This window comes from Melopsittacus undulatus, chromosome 3 (assembly GCF_012275295.1).
Source record: "Melopsittacus undulatus isolate bMelUnd1 chromosome 3, bMelUnd1.mat.Z, whole genome shotgun sequence".
In the NCBI taxonomy this organism is placed as follows: Eukaryota; Metazoa; Chordata; class Aves; order Psittaciformes; family Psittaculidae; genus Melopsittacus; species Melopsittacus undulatus.
Window position 1 is genome coordinate 93,519,333 of NC_047529.1, and position 18,869 is coordinate 93,538,201.

Consider the following 18,869-nt stretch of genomic DNA (forward strand, 5'->3'; position numbering starts at 1 on the left):
CCTGTGTGTATTTTGAACTTTATGGAAAACCTAACCTTAGCTTGCTAATGCAGTTGTAGCATATGAATATGGAATAGAAATGTGTTTTCATAAAAAGCCAGTTCGAGTTACTGTGTTGAACCTGCTCAGTGCAGCTGGATTCTTCAGTCAGATTCTTTGTAAATTCCTAATCTCAAGATTATTCAAACATACAGATCTCACAGACTTTTTCTTTTAAGCCCATGCAGGGCTAATCAAAACAGGAGGTACAATAGAAAGCTCCACTGTATTATAAGACTGGAATTCATCTGCTGACTTCAGCATCCACAGAGTGTAAAATATGAGTTCTTCTTTTCCTGTCTAAACTATTTTGAATGAGGTTTCTTTTACATGCTAGTTTGGCAAGCTTCTAAGGCATTTGTGCAAAGTGATGATGCAAGAGCAACCTGATTTAACACTGAGAAATTCATAAATAACATCCAGCAGTAATTAAAGTGAAAAACTACGGCTAAGAAAAATAATTGCCCTACAGTATCAGTTGAGCTACTATACTTTGCAGTATTACAAGTGGAATATGTTTACTGGTAACTTCAACTTAGGAGGTATCATTGTGAATTTACGTACACCAAGGATTCATTCTGGGTTTTTTTTACGTAGACTGAATTGGATTAACAGTGATTAAAAAAACATTAATATATACAGAGAGAAGGGATAAGAGTGGAATTAAAACACAATGCCAGAAATTACTATCTGGAAACATAATATACATGTAGTTAGCATTTTTGTATTAAAATGAAGAGTTAATTTTTAAGTCCAAAATGGTTTAAAGATAACTTAGCACACTCTATAAGGCCATTCTCAGGAGTCAAGCACATGATACTCAAGATGGGAATATTCATAAAGGATTTCAGTTTGAAGAACTGGAATAGCCAGCTGATGTCTTTACCATCTTGATGAGAAAGTCTGTCCCATTTTTAATAAGTACACACTAAAGTCACAAAAAAAAACCCCTATAAATTCGTTGACTGAATTTCTTTTTAGGGTTAAATGGCAGGTATTCACACACAGCTTAGTTGTTCGGTTTTTATGTATGCAAATCTCAATGAAGTAGTAAAATTTAGGTAGCTAGTAGTATAGTGAATAATGGGTAGGTCTTAAAAATAGCTTTCTGAGGCATTTTGACTTGTTTCTAACACCCACAGAGCCTGAATTTACTCAAAGGAACACTTGGCCCTGTGTTGTACAAAACTTCTTATTTTTCAGATCTGTTCCTTGTAGGGTACAGCTGTGGCTGTTGTGCCATAGCACATAATCCACGCTCTTCTGGCCTCGGAATAGAACATGAGAGTAGTTGTGGATACTAATTCGTGATTCAGGTAGAAAAAAATGGTAAGCCAGCCCAAAGCAACTTGAGACATGCAAGAATGGTAAAGTAACCACTACATGATTTTTGGACTTCATCCTGTGCCTACAGCAATTCTGTGGTTATGCTTTTGGTATCAGCGAGCTGTTGGGGAAATTCAGATTTTAGTTATTTTTACACAGTTGGCAGGGCAGAATAATTCTGTGTTGTGGATTAGTTGATAATGGAGACAGGAGTATTTATGAAATTCGGTTGTAGAACTGGGCTTGGATAAAAATGCTCAAATTTAGATGTGCTTGTGGTTTGGACCAACATCTCACATTCATTTTTTGTATTTTTGTGACTCTAGTTTTCATTACTAACCTGTAGACTACACAATACGTAGTCTCAGGAAGGTTGCTGTATGCCACAGTACTACATAGATCTTTAGCAGGACTTAATGTGAGAAGCAGTTAAACAAAAGCTTGTATGAATAAGGCACTAGTAAATGTTTGCAGCAAACAACAATTACAGTCTGTATTCTTTAAGAATAAAGCCATTCTGTTTAGGAAATTGCTTTTAATACAACAGAGTTACCAATGCCATTTAGAAGGGGATTAGAGAAAGTGCATCTTTTGGATTATGCCTGTGGGGTCTGTGAGAAACCACTGAATGCACATCCTTAAGTTTGGAAGTAGCCCATGCAATGGTGATACGAGAGCTAAAGCAAGAGGAAGCAGATCTAGATTCTGATCCCTGCTAAACCCATGTGCAAGCACTGTAATGGATTTGTTCCAGATTTATTTACAACGGTAAAAAGATCTGAAGCCAAAATCAGGGCTGCTACAGCAAACCTAGTAACAGTGCTAACCCAAAACAAATATTTGAGTATAATCCCCTTAAACAACTTCAAAAAACAATCTGGTATTCTTAATTTCCTACTTGTTGAAGTCCAAGGATGCACTTTGTCTTTTGGCTAAGGTAACAGACCAGAGCCTTCTGTACTACTTTGGAGCTGCTGCCATTCTAAACAGTTAGTAAAATATCTGAAACTTGAGTCTGCCAATCTGCATGTAGGATGGCTGACTGCTATTATACAGCAAGAGTTGTTTAAAAAACCCCAAAACTTTTCTGTTCATAAAACCTCAACAAAATGCACTTTTAAAATGTAATTTACACATCATCGCTTTTGGGGGCATCATTGAAGCACCAGTATATTGTTTATCAGGCCGGTAAGAATACATTTGTAAACTAATGCATCTGGCTAACATTCATGATTGTATTTCCCTAACATCTGTCCAGTAAAAGTACTACATCTGGCCCATTTGTTGGATATACTAAATAGAAGGTCAGTGGTAACCCCAGTCTGATTTCATCACTAAATCCTGTTTTGTAAACAGACAGCTTAGCTTCGTCATCTGACAGAGTTCCATTCCACTTGGGTCGTCCATTATTACCTCCACATTACAAGATGTCTTAAAACACGTAACACACTTCTAATATCCATAATGCAAGAGGGAAAAAATACATTGATTCATTCCTGTATGTTACTGCCATCAGGTGTTACAATTAACAATGCTGGACAGTGGGGTTTTTTTTGTTTGGTTGGGGTGTTTTTGTATCTTATATAAGGACTAAGTATTAAGTTTATATCAAGCTTTAAGATCACCCATGCCTGGGGGTGTTGGAAGCTTTACAGATAACTGGCTTCTAAGGATGTGGTGGGTTTTTGTTTGTTTGATTTTGAGCTTTGACTCAAGACTAAATTCATTGGTGATGTAACTCAGTTGAAATTTTCACTAGGATTCAATATGGATTAATACTTGTTTCTTAAACAAAACAAAAAAACCCCACCAAGTAAATTAAGTGCTGGGGATCACTCTTCCATACCTGCTGTACCTATTCTAAATTATACACAGAAAGAAGAAAATACACAAATCACTCTTTACAAAGATCCTTCCTTCACTTATTTCTTACCTGAATGTCAAGAGTATATGCTTTTCCATTGGGGGGGGAGGTAATAAACAGCATGTGTGTGTCTTGAGTATTAGAAAATGTTACTGAGCAGTAAGGCTGTGCAGAATCTGTTCCATAAAAGTTGACAACTTTTAATTTTTATGTAACTTCAGTAAGATGATGTAAATCTTGGCAATTGCAAAAAAAACAATTATTCCTTGTCAAAAGTGTGCCTTTTGTGATCATAACTGGTTTTCTGGTGTGTCTAGCTGGCAATTTGAAGTTGTGCATATGTAACCTCATTAGAATTTCCTAAGCTGTGCTTCCTTTAAAATAAATTTCAACTTTCTGTGACCTTGTAAATGAAACCAATGTTTTGAAAGTCACAGTTTTTAATTTGTTCTTAAGATTAAAGTAGTACCTTTGGATATGGTTGTTTTTCCTTCTCCTGCTTTCAAAGTGTGCCTTCAGTAACATACAGCCAAGTGCAAAAAGTCTGCATTTTGGAAAAAGCTCTGTGAAAGTTTTAAAATCCGCAGAACACAGTTTGTTTTCATGGCGGTATTTGTTTCACAGAAGCAGAGGCATAGTAATGAAATATTTTTATTATGAAACGGAGTCATTACAGCTCTGACTAGAGAAAAATCATTGTCAAACATCTATATGCAATTTTCTGTTTAAAAGCAAATTCATACTTTCATGGAACAGGTGCTTCTTGGTGCAACCAAGTTGAGTTTGTAGAGGCACACTGTTAACATCAGTTGAAATTGCTGCCTAAAGGCATCATATTTCTGTTTGTGCTGATGGATGACATCCTTATGGATGACATTTGATCAAGAAATGCATTTCATTATTTTTTTTTAAGTTAGATGTAAAATCAAACAAAATGACTGTGAACATTTAACAACAATTATTGCATGATTCTGCATAACCCTTGACCTTCCTAAAAAGCAGTATTTGATTTTTTATATATGCATAATCTATAAAATATGATAACGTGATAATGAGTCATCGCGCAACTGCCGACTCTCACGTGATAAATCTTAAACTCAGGGAAGACATTTCCTTGAGATTACAAAAAAAAATAAATCAGTCCTAGGCCTTTGCTATTAATCCAGAGATTTTGTTAGATGAAACATACATCATTTGAAATAATTATTATTTTGTAAAGAATCCATATTACTTTGATTAAAAAAATTCATTTATCTGAAAGGCTTTAGGGATTATGATGAGTTTTGTGAGACCAACTCCAATCCCTCAACACCTTCTCTTACATTTAGGAGACAGATAGATAATGAATTACCAGTCGTGTTTTAAGGCTAGTTTGAAGACATGGAGGAGTGATACTCAAACTAAATGCTCAAATAAGGAAGTATTCGAGTGACTGGCTATTTATTCGAAGGGAATTATTTGTATGGTGAAAGTTTGCTTGTTCCATTATGTTTTCTAACACAGTAAACCTACCATCTACTTGAACATTAATAATAACTGATCTTAGAATTCTGCCATTTCATATCATGAATCTTGGTTTTGCCTCACAGATTGTTCTAGCCAGGTTTGCAGTAAGGGAAAGTCCTAAAACTGAAACAGAAAAATCGACACACACTGTTAAATTAAAACACAGAACATTAAAATTAACATGGAAGCAGAAATGACATTCAGTGTCAGAAGTTACAAACTTGAAAATCTTAAATAAGTCAATATAGAGAATATAGTTTAGACAGTTTTTATATAAGTGTGCTTTTTTCCTAAAAACACCCCCCCAACCAAACTTTTTTTTTGCTTTTTCTGTCTTTTGTCTGTAAGTATGAAAGAAAGAGGGCTACAGCCCAGTGTCATTTCTTCATCACCATACTAAACAGTAAAACAGTCTTTCTAATTCACATTGCTCATGGCAGTCTTATTTGATGTCACTTTATTAAGTTTGTGATTAAAGCAGTTTGGGATTTTTGTTGGTTGTAAACTTTTGGCATAATGTGAATACCAGTCCCTTTCAAAAACAGCCTTGAGTTGCTTAATGATGCTCGTGCTGTTTCCCGCATCTGCTTGGTTGATAACAAGGCCAGCTCCAGCATTCTGCGTAAAAGCATTGCCTACCCAATCAAAATTACCTACGAGTAAAGGCAGGAATATACAATGAGTTTCTGACACTAAAAAGAAAACAAAAAAAGCTATCTCCCCAAAGCCAATCCAGCATGATACAGTATAATTTATCCCAGTGCCTACCTGGGAACAGGCAGAAGTAAGTTTTCTGTACTAGCAGGAAAGAAAAAATTCCATTACGTACCAGTGTGCCATGCAGAATTTCTGGAAGTTTAATAGCTCTAATCCTTCATAAGAAGTGAACCAGGTTCTTTTATTTATTCAGAACTAAATTGCTTTCCCGTTTACATATAGTGTAATATTATGCCATCTACTTTCCTTATTGACCTTTTCAGTGCCAAAAATGTTTTTTTTTTTCCTCCTATATAAACAATTTAAAGTAGATGGCAGTGCTGACCCAAACCAATAGATCTATCTTATGCAAGTTACCCATTGATAGATACTGCTTCAGGAAAGAAAAGCAGGTTTTACTGCTTTATGCCCGTTATTACTGCCTTTCTTTAAATCTAAGGTAACAAACGAACATTCAAATCCTGGTGATCACAAGGTAAAGAGGTTAATTGGATTAATGGAGAACAGGTAAACCAAGTGTTTCAGTTATTTATTTTTATTTCACTAGAACTAGAACTATTTAAGTTGTACATTTACAACATATGCAGTAATTTGGAGAAAAAAATGTTGTTAGTAGAGGTCAGCTTTTAAAATAACATCTGAACATACATAAACATTAAGGTATCTGAGAAATTTATTCCTTTTATTTCAGTATCGTTTTAGCTACTTCAGGAGGAAATGTTAAGAGTTCTAAAGTTGCCAAGGATGGTAAATTGAAGCCTCATCATGTGGGACATTTCTTCCTATGCTTTCAAGTAAAAGGTGTACTAGGTCCTTAAATTTGCATTGTACACAGCTTTCATTATGTATTTCTTTAATTTATGTATATGTAAGTATGTAAGGACAATGGGAAAGAAAAAAACAACTCAGCTAAGAATCCATGCTGTGTAGACAGGTTGTAAGTTACTGAAATTTGATCTGACTATTGGAAGGAATTTAAAATAGAGTAAAAATAATATTGCGTGCACACATGATGACTCATAAAACATTTGGGAGACAAGAGGAATAAGCAGCACTACTGGAAGTGAAAAATAAGATTTGGACAGGTTGAGAGCAGGGTAGGTGGGTGGGTGTGCTTAGAGCCCAGCAAGGTGAGCTTTTCAGGGTAGCTCTTGGTTGTATCTCTGCGTGACTTGGGATTCTGCATCTCTGTGTGTGAATTGGCAGAATGCTTCTGGGTTGCAGCCTTTGCCCTAACTCATTGCCTCTGCAATTGCTGTCTTTAAACCTTTTGCAGTGAGAGTGAGGAGTTAAGCTAGCAAAGCATCAAGCTGCAGCATATTAGAATACATGTTTTCTCTCTTAGCTTTATAAAATCTTGTGAGTTACCTTTCAGTTCAGTAGCAGCTTTCTGATCCTGCAGCTCATGCACAGCTCAAGCAGTCATATTTTTTAATAGGAAGTAAGTTATCTGCCTGTGTTCAGTAAGCATTTGATAGATAATGAACTTCTGCTAGAGACTTTACTTAAATACACCTTTAACATCAATTACTGTTTAGATCTGTACCTGTTGTTAGGAGGGTATCTGAAATGCCATTTCAGTAAATGGAATAATAAATTAGAAGGTGAGGATGAAAGGCATCTGTACAACAGCATTTACAGCTTTAGTAATAACATGGGAAGTGGAGAACAGTGCATCTTCATTGGACTGTAGAAACAGGATGTGTTAATATGCCAATTTATGCCTACTACATAAAGTGTGCTGTATTTGTGTTCTCAGTCTATTTATGAACACTGAAAGCAGGCTGTTGCTTTTGAGAAACTGATTCCTGGGGGAAGGGGGAGAAGTTTTTAAATGAGAGGAAGTTGAAAGCTGAGTTTCCATCCAGGTTAGGAAAGAAATTAACTATTACTTAAGCATGTCAGCTATAGATTCCTCATTTACAAATGGGTGTTACTTCAGGCTTTTGGCTACAAACTATAATTCATTGAGATGTGGTTACTTACCAATATATGCAGCTCCATCAGTCACCATATATTTGTTACGATTTAATTTGGGAAGGGAAGTGTTCTTCTGTTCTTTAAGAAAGCATGCATTCTCTTCTTCAAGGTCAAAAAATTTCTGCCATAAAATAGAATAGACTGCAGGTTAATAAGAACCATTTTATAACAGACAGAAAAAAATACAGTCTGTTCTCTACTCTTTATTGAAAATGAGTTAGTGCTACAGAACAGCTTAAGTTTTTATAGCCAAGCATTAATTTTAATAAAACACTATACATTGTATTGCTGAGTAAGTTCTCATAGTTTATATATTTGTTATGCTTTGGTATTCTGAGCTGTACAAAGTGCATGGCTCTTGCATGCTAAAAGTAATACAGTGCCAGGTAGTAAAGGCTGTGGATTGAACAAAAAAATCCCCATCTTCATGTTCTGTGTGGTAAGAGGCAGGAACTTTTATTTAGCTCATTTCCTCAATAACTGAGGGAGATTGGGTTTTGAAGTCTGTTTCATGATCCAGATTGGCAGGTACACCAACAACTGAATTAATATCTTTATATTCACATTGCAGTTTCCGACAGGAAACTTGCTGATTTCAGAAACTTAGAAACTTCTCAGGATTAAATGTGATATGGAAAGATCAAATTTTCCAGACAAGAGGAAAATGCATCTGGTTTACCTTAAGGAGTAAAGTCCCAATAAGATTTCTTAATTTTTAGGTGTTTTTGTTTGTTTCTTTTGGAGCTATAGGTACCTCCTGTCTGCATTAGCAGTAGAAAATAATGAGATCTCTCCAGTACAAATATAAGTATTGTTTATTTCATCAAGAAAAGCAATATGTAGACAGAGATTCTAAAACCATGAGCAGAGAGTAACATGTGAAGGAAAATTAAATATTTAATGCAATACTGGGAAACTGGGATTGAGGTCATGGTGTAGATGCTCAGAACAAAGCTAATTCACAGCATATCACTGGTACAAGTAACATATACCCTGGTAACAAGTAACTGCACCCACTGAAGACATCAAAAAATAGTATTAGAAAAACACCACCCCAGAACTCCATGATCATTCTTAGGGTTCTGTTTTCTTTAATGCAGAGTTCATCTCTTGAACCTGTGCTCTTTTCAATACAAACCTGGAACAAATCTTTTTAGGTTATGGAGATGTCTTTCAGAATAGAACCATAGAATAGTTAGGGTTGGAAAGGACCTTAAGATCATCGAGTTCCACCCCCCTGCCATGGGCAGGGACACCTCAGAGTAAATCATCTCACCCAAGGCTTCATCCAACCTGGCCTTGAACACTGCCAGGGATGGAGCATTCACAACCTCCCCGGGCAGCCCATTCCAGTGGCTCACCACCCTTACAGTACTTCTTCCTTATATCCAGTCTAAACTTCCCCTAAGTTTTAACCCATCACCCCTTGTCCTATCACTACAGTCCCTAATGAAGAGGCCCTCCCCAGCATCCTTATTAGCCCCCTCCAGATACTAGAAGGCTGCTACGAGGTCTCCATTCAGCCTTCTCTTCTCCAGCCTGAACAGCCCCAACTTTCTCAGCCTGAGAATACTGCTACTTTGAAAGCCCAACTGTAAAATACTAAATTCATTATTGAAATGTAGTGATCTCTGTGGTTAACTACATCATCAGCTTGATAAAAACTAAAAGAGCTTGCGTTTTTTTCAAGTGCCCTGATACTGGATGGTAATATGGTACAGACTTACGATGAGTAACTATCAAAAAGTTGTTTCCATAAACAGTCTCTTGATTTGGTATGTCTCTGCATGTTTACTTACCTGTACATGTTACCTTGTTATCTTGCACAGCTTAATGTTTGTAGAGTTCAAATACTAGCAGAATTCTAAATACAGGGTTTTTTAATTAAAAAACAAGCCAAACAACCTGAACTGCTTGAGTGATTGCCTCATAAAGGTCACTAAAAAAAGATTATTCTGTGTAAAACTGTATCATCTGTCCTGTAAGTGAGATTTATCATAGAACCATAGAATGGTTTGGGTTGGAAGGGACCTTAAAGATCATCCAGTTCCAACCTCCCCTGCCTTGGGCAGGGACACTTCCCACTAGAGCAGATTGCTCAAAGCTCCATCCAGCCTGGCCTTGGGACACTGCCACGGATGGGGCAGCCACAGGTTCCCTGGGCAATTTGTTCCAGTGACTCACAAACTTCATAGTAAAGAAATCGTATCTTTAATTAAAGATTTTTACCATCATTACAGTTACAGCATTCCACTTTTTAAGAAATTAGAACAAACCATCTTAACAGCTGTAAAGGAAAGTTTATTAGATATTAAGGATTAGTTCCTGGGCAACATCAAGACTGTCTGCCTGAGGAACTGCGCTGCAAACATGTGCCCAGCACAGAAAGTAAGGGCACTTGGCAAGCCAGAGATCTAAAAGGGTTGTGAATTTCTGGATAAATCCAGAAGAAAATGGTTATGTTTTTCCTGGTGCAACAAAATGGGAATAGAGACAGGTGAACACACATGCACAGTTGATGGACACTTAGGGGCTAGGGCAACAGTCGGACAGGACTCACACAGGGATGAGGAACAAACTAATATTGCGAAAAATAGTGTAAAATGTGCAAATGGGTGAAGTATTCAATACTAGAAACCAAAACATAGCAAGTTGTCATCTTCCCAGTGTTAGCAGAATTCGCAAAAATTTACATACCTTCATGTGAAAATAGTCAAGCACAATAATCATGTAAGCTTAGAGTTGTCAAATTGAAATAGATTCAGCAGATGTGCTGAATGGAAAAATCATACGTTAGTGTTCTGTTTGTATTACAAGTTTATAAGAGAAAATTTCAGATTCAGGAAGAAAAGAAGATTGAAAATGTAATGTGCTCTCCAGCAACAGCAGAGATGCTGTTTAGTGCTTGACAGTACAGATACTAGCAGGGAAACCCATCTGCCCTCACAAAGACGATACGCACATGTACCTTAGATGAGCAAGTGAACCAGCACCGGCATCAAGTATCACAGCCTAACATTCTACAACAGGCGCCTTCAGCAGAAGTACCGTGTTAACAATACGCAACCTGCTAACATTTTATTAATCTTTTCCATTCTTACTTTAGGAGTTTAGAGCTTTAAAATTAAAGTACTGCTTAGGAGAAGAGGTTTCATAACTAATTCATAACACTTTGTTTGAATTTGTAACTTACAGTTCTCTTAGTATTTCAGTGTCCTTGTGTATAAACATGTACAACATGTCTGCATGACAGTATTTTCTGTACAGAGTTTAGTTTCACTTTATGTTTGCTCATACCCAAAGGAGAACCAAAAAGGAAAAGAAAAATTTCCAATAATTCAAAAGATTTTTTAGTCTTCACCTTGTTATCCTACTCCTCTGCACCCCAGTTTGGTTTCACTTTGACCATAGGTAGAACAGATGTCAAGATACAAAAGAAATGGAGTTTTTAAAAACTAGTACTCATCTTTCTTGCATGTATTGTGAAGTAAAGGAGTGTCATGACAGAGCCTGTTCACAGTTTCAGCCAAAATCAAGCAGATACCTGTAAACTCCCAAGTATCAGGCTATTACTCCTACCAAGGCTTGTTTAAGGCAGTGACTTACCCAGTGTGTGGAACATGTGATGCGCAGCACAGAGATCCCTGAGGAGGTGCACTGTATCTACAGCTATTTAAATCTGGGGCAGTTTCATTTTTTACTGGAAGCGGTGTTTGTATTTTCTACCTGCAGAAATTCTAGCTAGAATATCTACCTAGAAGAGATATCTAGATTGGTTTGGTTCTTTTTTCTTTTAGCATTTATTTCTTGATGAGATAAATTCTGTACTAAAGATTCCCCCTGCTACAAATAGATGGAAATGAATATGAGTATGTAGAACATTAGGTGCACTTAAATAAAAAATAATTTTGAATATAGAAATAGAATTCTGATGATAAACACAGAACAAGCTAGAAAATACTCAAAATTGAAGTGGCTTAAGCAGTGTCAGCCATGTATTGGCTTTTTGACTTAAAACCACACTTTATGCTGCGTCTTACCTAGGGAGCTTGTAATACAGTGTCTATTAAAACAAAAATCCCTGTTTCTAGATATGCATAAATATTATTTTGTGTGTCTAACACTAATAGTATTTCATTTTAACAAGTGCAGATTTTAAAAAGTCAAAATGATCAGTGGATTGTCAATTTAAGAAGTCATATAATTCAGCAGATTAAGACAGTTATTAAAAAAAAAAAACACCCAAACAAAAACCAACAGCAGAAAACCAACCTCCCCCAAAAAAAGAAATTTTCCATGATGAATTGATCCAAGATTTCTGATTGCCAGTGTGCCTTAATTCCATAAAACTGAACTGTATCAAGTTTAAAGTGGTACTTACCAAACACTCTTTTCTCTAATACAAATGTAACAGATATGGTATTTCTCACTTCCCTGAATTGCATGTCTAAATGGTCACATAATGGTGATAGTCTTCATAATTCTGATCTGTAGCCTGAATTTAATGTAAAATCTTCATTATTTTTTCTTGTACTTTGTACTTGACTGAAGGAACAGTAGATGCTTACACAGCTGAACAGTAAGATTACATGAATCCCAACTAAAACACGTTTTTGTGCAGTCACATATATCAGCAAGCATAAACAAGAGATGACCATGGTTGCTCTATTAGCTTTGCAGTGAAAGACCAGATGCAGTGTTTTACCACACAGACTGCCTTTTGGCATGATTCTGTTGTTTTGCTTTAATTTCTGTAGTTGTTACTACTAGGAAAAAATCCAGTTCATCACACTACATTTCCTGTATTATTTAATGAAATTTAAATGCTTTGATACTGACAGAAAACACCTCCCAGTTGAGACTTTTTCTTGGTTTTTGGAGGGGAGGGGTTGGGAAATGTATTACAAAGCAATATGGATTATACTTACAACTTTCAAGCTACAGCTTGGAACTTCAGTGCAAATAGCTTTCAGAGATGAAACAAAGTTAAAAGTAAGGGGATCTGTATCTCTTGAGAAACTTATGAGAAGTCGTACTTTAATACTTCGTAATACTAATGCTTCTCTTATCTTCCCATCTAAATATGGCCAATACCTGTGAAGAAAGAATACAGTATATTCAGAGAACTTAAAAATATCTTGGATTTCTAGACTGCCAAGTCTAGACATCATAGAGAAAACAAAACACATGTGAATTTCATTTTCTGTTGGAGGAATACTGCTCTCATTTAAAGGGATTCTCACTAAACAGATCTGCCAGCATCGCTTTTTTGTGTCATTCTGCCCTGCACCAAAATTGTCACTGTGGGGACCGTGAGGTTGAGCACATCTTCCATGCATGTAGGGGCACGGAGAGCTGCCAAAAAGCTGGCACAAAATGCAGGTACCTCGTCTGCCTGTAGCCGGGAGGGTTACTCTGTCACTGTGAGAGCAGTGGAGCGCTTACGGTGCCACAGAATCTCAGGATGAGCTACAGCTAGAGGGTGCTGCTTACCCAGTCGTAGCAGAGGGACAAGAAGGATTTGCATAAGTAAGGAAACAGGAACACTGGATCCCTCCCTGAGTGACTTTTCTTCCTCTGTATTGAGTCCATACAGGCTAGGGACTGGAATGCTTTCTGTAACTTCTTGCTTGGAAAAAGGAGAGCTTCTGCTACGCAGGGTGCTAGCATCCTTCAGTAGTGGATGAAGATGGGTCATTTAAGGAGGGTGCAACTTTTTTCCTGATGAGGACTGCAGAAATTCTGCCATGAATGGGATGGTGGCATCCATGGTGCTATTCTCACAATCACTAACTAGCTCTGTGTTCCTGACCATTAATTGGAGCAGGTCAGGACAGGCAGAACAAGACAAAAGAAAATAATTTTTCTTTATTCCAGCAACATCAAGGCATTTTGCCTAATGAAATCTGAGCTCTACAATGCCAAAAAATAACTCACAAGTGAGAACTGGGAGCTGACAAGGTAGAGAAGCTGTGGCAGTGGCTCTAACTCAAAGCCATGCTGTTGGGAGAATGTTAAGAATTCAGATATTTCCCCTGGATCTCCCTAATCCAATAGATTACTCAATTCTTCAGGCATGGGAATGGAGAAGGAGTGTAGGAGATAACATCAACTTCAATACTGTAACAATTCTAGTAAGATCATTTCCAACATGAGGGAGAAATGTAAGGGATGCACACTGTGAAGCTGAAATTCCTACAGCTCTACCCATGGTTCTTTCACTGTTAGAGAGGCTGTGCAAAAAGTTTACTGGGAAAATTATAGTTATTTTTCTACAAATCTGAACAAAACATCTTTATGTAAAAATGGGAAAAAGCACATAACTGCATGTTTAGTTCCACTTAACTCTGTTCAGATTAAGAACAGGGATGAAATGGTGAGTTTTGCTAGATGCTCAATTTGTTGAGTCACAGGGACCACTGGACATTTGCCTTCTGAGTTGAATGGCTCTGTGGCTCCAGTTTTGGGCCATGAGTACTTTTTTATGGTCCATATAAACAGGGTCTTTAACTTGGCTTTGTTTGTTTTCAGCAACTCTCAGTTAACCAAAGTGTTGTATAATTCGAATGTCATCTATGCTGAATTTGGAATTTATATTCCTTTTTCAATGAAATAATGAGATCTCCCATGTTGTATACAAGAACTCTCATTATTTCTCTCTTAACACACACAAACACACACTCATTCTCTCATTGAATATCTGTAGGATACTCATAAAATGCCAGCATCTATGGTATCAAGATAGTGAATATAATAGTGTAAGAGACAGGATTCATGTATAAGCAGGTTCTTGTATTCCTGGGTCCCAGTCACTTGCAGATAGTCAAACTAGACAATTTCTGATCTCCTTCAAAAGGCAGATCCAAAGCTTAGGACCCAGAACTGGAAATGTCTTCTTAGGTCCCAGTTCTGCTCCCATTTAAGTCAATGGCAGAACTCTCACTGATTTCAATAAGAGCAGAATTGGGCCCCAAGAAATTGGCCCACAGTAGTAACTAATCCCCTGTGGGTTAATTTTCTTCAGCAGACCTTATTTTCGTTATGAGAACCTGCTAGTCCTGGACACAGACACTCACCGTTTAGCATTGGTGTCAATGATGATTGGCAAGTAGTCCATCACAGCTATGTATACAAACTGTTTTGCATCATCAATAACACTGTATATAGCTTCAATATCCAGGACTCTGTCCTTTGGGCAGAAGAGTTTAGGTGAATTCTGTGAAAGAAAACATTTAAATATGGCATTTAAAATACATTATTTATTTTCTCTTCCTCTCATTCTTCTTGCGATGGCAAGCAGTATCATTTATTTTAATAGAGAATATTAACTGATAACCGTCAACTGTCTTGCTAGAATACTCAAAGGTACAAAGAGAGGTATTTGATTAATTTCCCCCTGAAAGCCTCACCATTTAGATGTAACTGTCGGTCAAATGTGGAAGACACAAACTTGAAAACATCCACTGTCATCAAACAAACTCTCCTTCAAGTTCTATCTCAGAGAATTTTGTTCCATAGACTCCCAGGACTGGTTACTATAAGAGTAATATCTGTGTGCCTGCCACACAAGCCTGATCCATCACTTGGGACTAGGGATTATGTCTATTATGTCAGTTCTGTTTAAAGTCTATGCTCAGTCACTGTCACAGGGAGATGCTGCAGTTTTGCAAGAAACCGATCTTTAAAACATACCCTCAGGTATAAATTAACACCGGTAAGAGGTAAGCTCAGCTTTTCTGCTTTGTGTCTAGGGCTGTTGAATGTATCAGGAAGTGAAGCTGGTAGGAATGGCCCGCCTGCGGCAGAGGCCCAGGACCTTCTGCTCTTCTGCCTGAGTGGGGAAAGGGAAGTGGACCCCCCCGCCAAGCTGCTCATGGGCAGCAATGCAGCTCCTGGGAGCAGAAGTTGTTAAAGAGACTTTATTGAGCTACAGCAGGTGCCACTTACCCTTTTTCCTTGACAGCTGGACCTGCCAGACCACTGCCTTCCTGCTGCTATATCACTTCCTCACCTTTGTTACCTGCTTGGGTTGTAGCTGAGATGTAGATCAGGTTTGCATCAGATGTAGATGTGTTTGCTTTAGGGACAGATCCTGGGGTTCTGATCAGTCTGTCTATCTTTCAGTACAATGTCTGTCATATGGGTTTCCTAATCATTCCTAATCATTGACTGGTGTTCTTAAGGATTTACTACAACTAAGTTCAAAAAATACTGGAAAATTAACTGTAGCAAGATTTCAAGACCAGTTTTCCAGATCCATTCCTGAACATTAATAAAAACAACAAAAACCTCTTACATTCTATCAGCCAGTCTGGGAGATGACTGTGTTGCCAAGCAACACTAAGCCATGATTCCAGAGTATTAAAAAAACCAAACAAAAACAAATCAGTGACTGTGTGTTGTGCTTCTTGTTTTATACAGGACAAATATTGAATGTGAAATACATTTTCAAAGAATGAGTTGCAACTCAAGACAAAGAGTACAATGATTTTGTTAAATATAATTTATGCCTATTATCTGAAACTTTTAGACTATTGCATGGAGATTTTGTTCCTACACTATTACTATTTTCTTGAATAGAAGTTTTAAGTTACAGAACAGCTGAAGAAAGGAATTCTTGTGCTTTGTCTTTTTCAGATGCATTCAGTATAAAGATGGGAAAGTGAATGACCTTTAGAAGAGAATTAAAATAAATGTTCTGTTAAAGCTCTCACTGTAACAACTTGTGTTTGAGTGTTCCACTTGTTACCCGGCAGAACAGCCAACCCTGTGGTCATTGAGTATTTTAGTACTTTTCTCCATAGCATTTCTATAGTACTTGCTGTTCTGATCAGATACCTATTTGATACTTCACTTGCCAAAGCAGGCTGTTATTGCACTGGGTAACAGTACGTTGCCTCACCCCTGCTCAGGGGGCAGACCAAAAGGGAGGTAATGTGGATTTAGGGAGCCAATGGTGCAGCTCTGGGTAGGCACAGGCAGGGCCACGATGGCAGTAAGTGAACTGCTTGGCTTGTGCAGATCTTGTACTTCTCATTAGTTCAGGAACAGTCAGAAGTTAGCACTTGGTCCACGAAACCAGTCCATTGCAACTCCAGGACTGCCATTCGGAGCAGCATGCTGGCAAACATTGAGAATTTGCTAGCAGATCAGGAACTTATTGAAGAGCCTGTTACCAAGGAAGGAAGAACCAGCCCAACTGGCTGTGGCTACAAATTACAAGTAGTTCTTGATGTTGGACTTCACTGATCGAGCTTCTGAGTACTGTTTTTTTCTGAAGTGGAATTTCAAGAGGCTTTTGTTGCCCACACAAAAGGAAAATATAAATTACATGGAGGAAGTAAAGGTTCTGCAACTGCAGAAGAGCAGTTTTTGTAGAGCCTCTCTCCAACTGTCTTTGTCTACGATTCCAGATTCCTTAAGTTGGTCGTACCCAACTTTCCTTACTGTGTGCTCCTCCAGGACTGGCTTTCAGCAGGATTTCTTCATTTCTTACAGATTGCTAAGAAGAGAGCAGGCTTTCATTTCACAGCTTCTTAGCTAACTGCCTGAAAATCAGTCCATAATTTAAGCTAGTCCTTATGACTCTCCAGAATTAATGGAAGCATGTGTCTTTTTGGATGGCTATTAATTATGGCTGTCTTCAGCACTTCCACGTTTCCACTCTAAACCAGCTCTGTCTCATAACTGATCTTAGGAGTGTGAAAAATCGTGGACAGCTGAATGCTGCCTGGCTCCCAGCGGGTGAAGATAAACCCTGCCCTGTATAACCACTCGTCTGCACCAACATCTGTGCTACTACTGACTGTACAACTTAATGAAGTGTTACATGTCTTGTTTTAGACAGAACTGGCTATAAAGTGATGGGGTTTTGCCCCTTGCTTTATATAGAGCAGTAAATAACTTTTGGCAACTTCATTATATTCCTGGGTTTACTCATGTAATTTCCTCCAAAATGAAAGACACTTCACATCTTTCGTCATTGCTATCACTCTGTACTTTTCTCCAGTTTTGCTACATCACTGCTGAGGTGGAGGAGTGCTTCATTTCTTCCCAGTAAAAATACATACACAGACAGTGCTTCCATGGGGACTGTTGCTTGAATTTTAGAAGATTTAAAATGTAGCTTAAAAATAAACCTAAAGTAGATAATGTTCTCCAGAAGTATGAATGCTTTCAATGGAACACGGTGAGGATAATTAATCTGTATAAACTACATGGATATCAGGCTTATTCTGAATAATTTAGATGTCTGATTAACAGATCATTTACTCCCAAGTCATTCACCTTCTATGTACTTGTGCAAATAACCTAATTTGAAGGGTCCCCCTATCATTTTTTGCATGCAAGTGGTAAACATTACATGGAAAGAAGCTACTCCTCAAATGAAATCCTGCAGCATCTTCAGGTCTGGCAGATTTCTTGTGTGAACAATGCCAAAGAATCAGAATAAAAAAATAATTATTGTGATTTTTCTGTTCTGCACCACAAGAAAAGGCAAATAACTTCTTCAAAACCTTTCAGTTACAGACTTCCCCACAAAAGTATACCTATTGGAATAGCTTGTCCCAGACAAGAGAATGATTTATTATTCTAGCATTATAAGACTATCAAACAAATTCTGTCTTATATAGGTGACAGATCTAGTGGTCTCTCTAGCTGATTTTCTAGTCACTCGCATGAATCTCAATTTCAGTAGCTGCTTTTGGTTAAGGACATAGCAGTAATGTGCATCCTCTTCAGTTAGGGCCAATTTAGAGAAACAGTTAAGTACAGGCTCAATATACACCATAAACATTTGCTTTCACAGAAATTACTTCCCAGGGTAATTTGTCCTTGATAGGTACTTACAGAACACAGCATTATGATGAACTTCCTGCAGGGAATCGTGATCTTCTCTTTTATCAATTAAAAGACACTTGGTAACACTTTTGTAGATGCTAACACCTGTCTAACCTGGTCTCACTACTTTGTTCTTCAGGAAGGATATATTGGGAAAGTAAGATGATGTTAAATTCCTAGGCCTTCCAAAAATCTGGTGGGTTAAATAATTTTCTTCCCTCCCCTCCCTGTCTGCAACTCACTTCAGAACTTACCGACACAAAAGCTTCTGATTTTGTCTCATTCAGCTGCAATGTCAGTTTATTTTGAGTATCATACACTCCATATAGTCTCTTAGACCAGCTTGGTGGTATTTTATTCTTGTATCTCAGTGAGCTGTACAGGGCAAATATCCTTTGTAAATCCAGGACCAGACAGCTACAGTTGTATACGATGATGCCAAGTTCCTTCATCTGTGAAATTAAAAGTTCATATCATTAGCGATGTTTTGGCTGACGGATCTGTGAAAGTAGGTAGCAAGAACGTAAGAGTGTCTGAGAGGTATCTTCCAGAAGCATGCCTTGAGCTCAGCAGTAGTGCTGTCACTACAAGAATA

General features: G+C 37.6%; 1 protein-coding gene across 2 annotated transcripts in view; it reads right to left on the reverse strand.

Annotated features, from left to right (window-relative positions):
* Positions 1-5,152: 5,152 nt before the first annotated feature.
* The window catches only part of PLD5 (phospholipase D family member 5), a 166,098-nt gene continuing 152,381 nt past the window's right edge, over positions 5,153-18,869 (reverse strand). For both annotated transcript variants that reach the window (XM_005146012.2, XM_005146013.2), the window contains 5 exons: positions 18,529-18,726; positions 14,509-14,648; positions 12,361-12,526; positions 7,439-7,553; positions 5,153-5,388 (listed from right to left, as the gene is read on the reverse strand). In XM_005146012.2, the coding sequence (XP_005146069.1) occupies positions 5,153-5,388; positions 7,439-7,553; positions 12,361-12,526; positions 14,509-14,648; positions 18,529-18,726 (855 nt within the window). The remainder of the gene's footprint in view (positions 5,389-7,438; positions 7,554-12,360; positions 12,527-14,508; positions 14,649-18,528; positions 18,727-18,869) is intronic.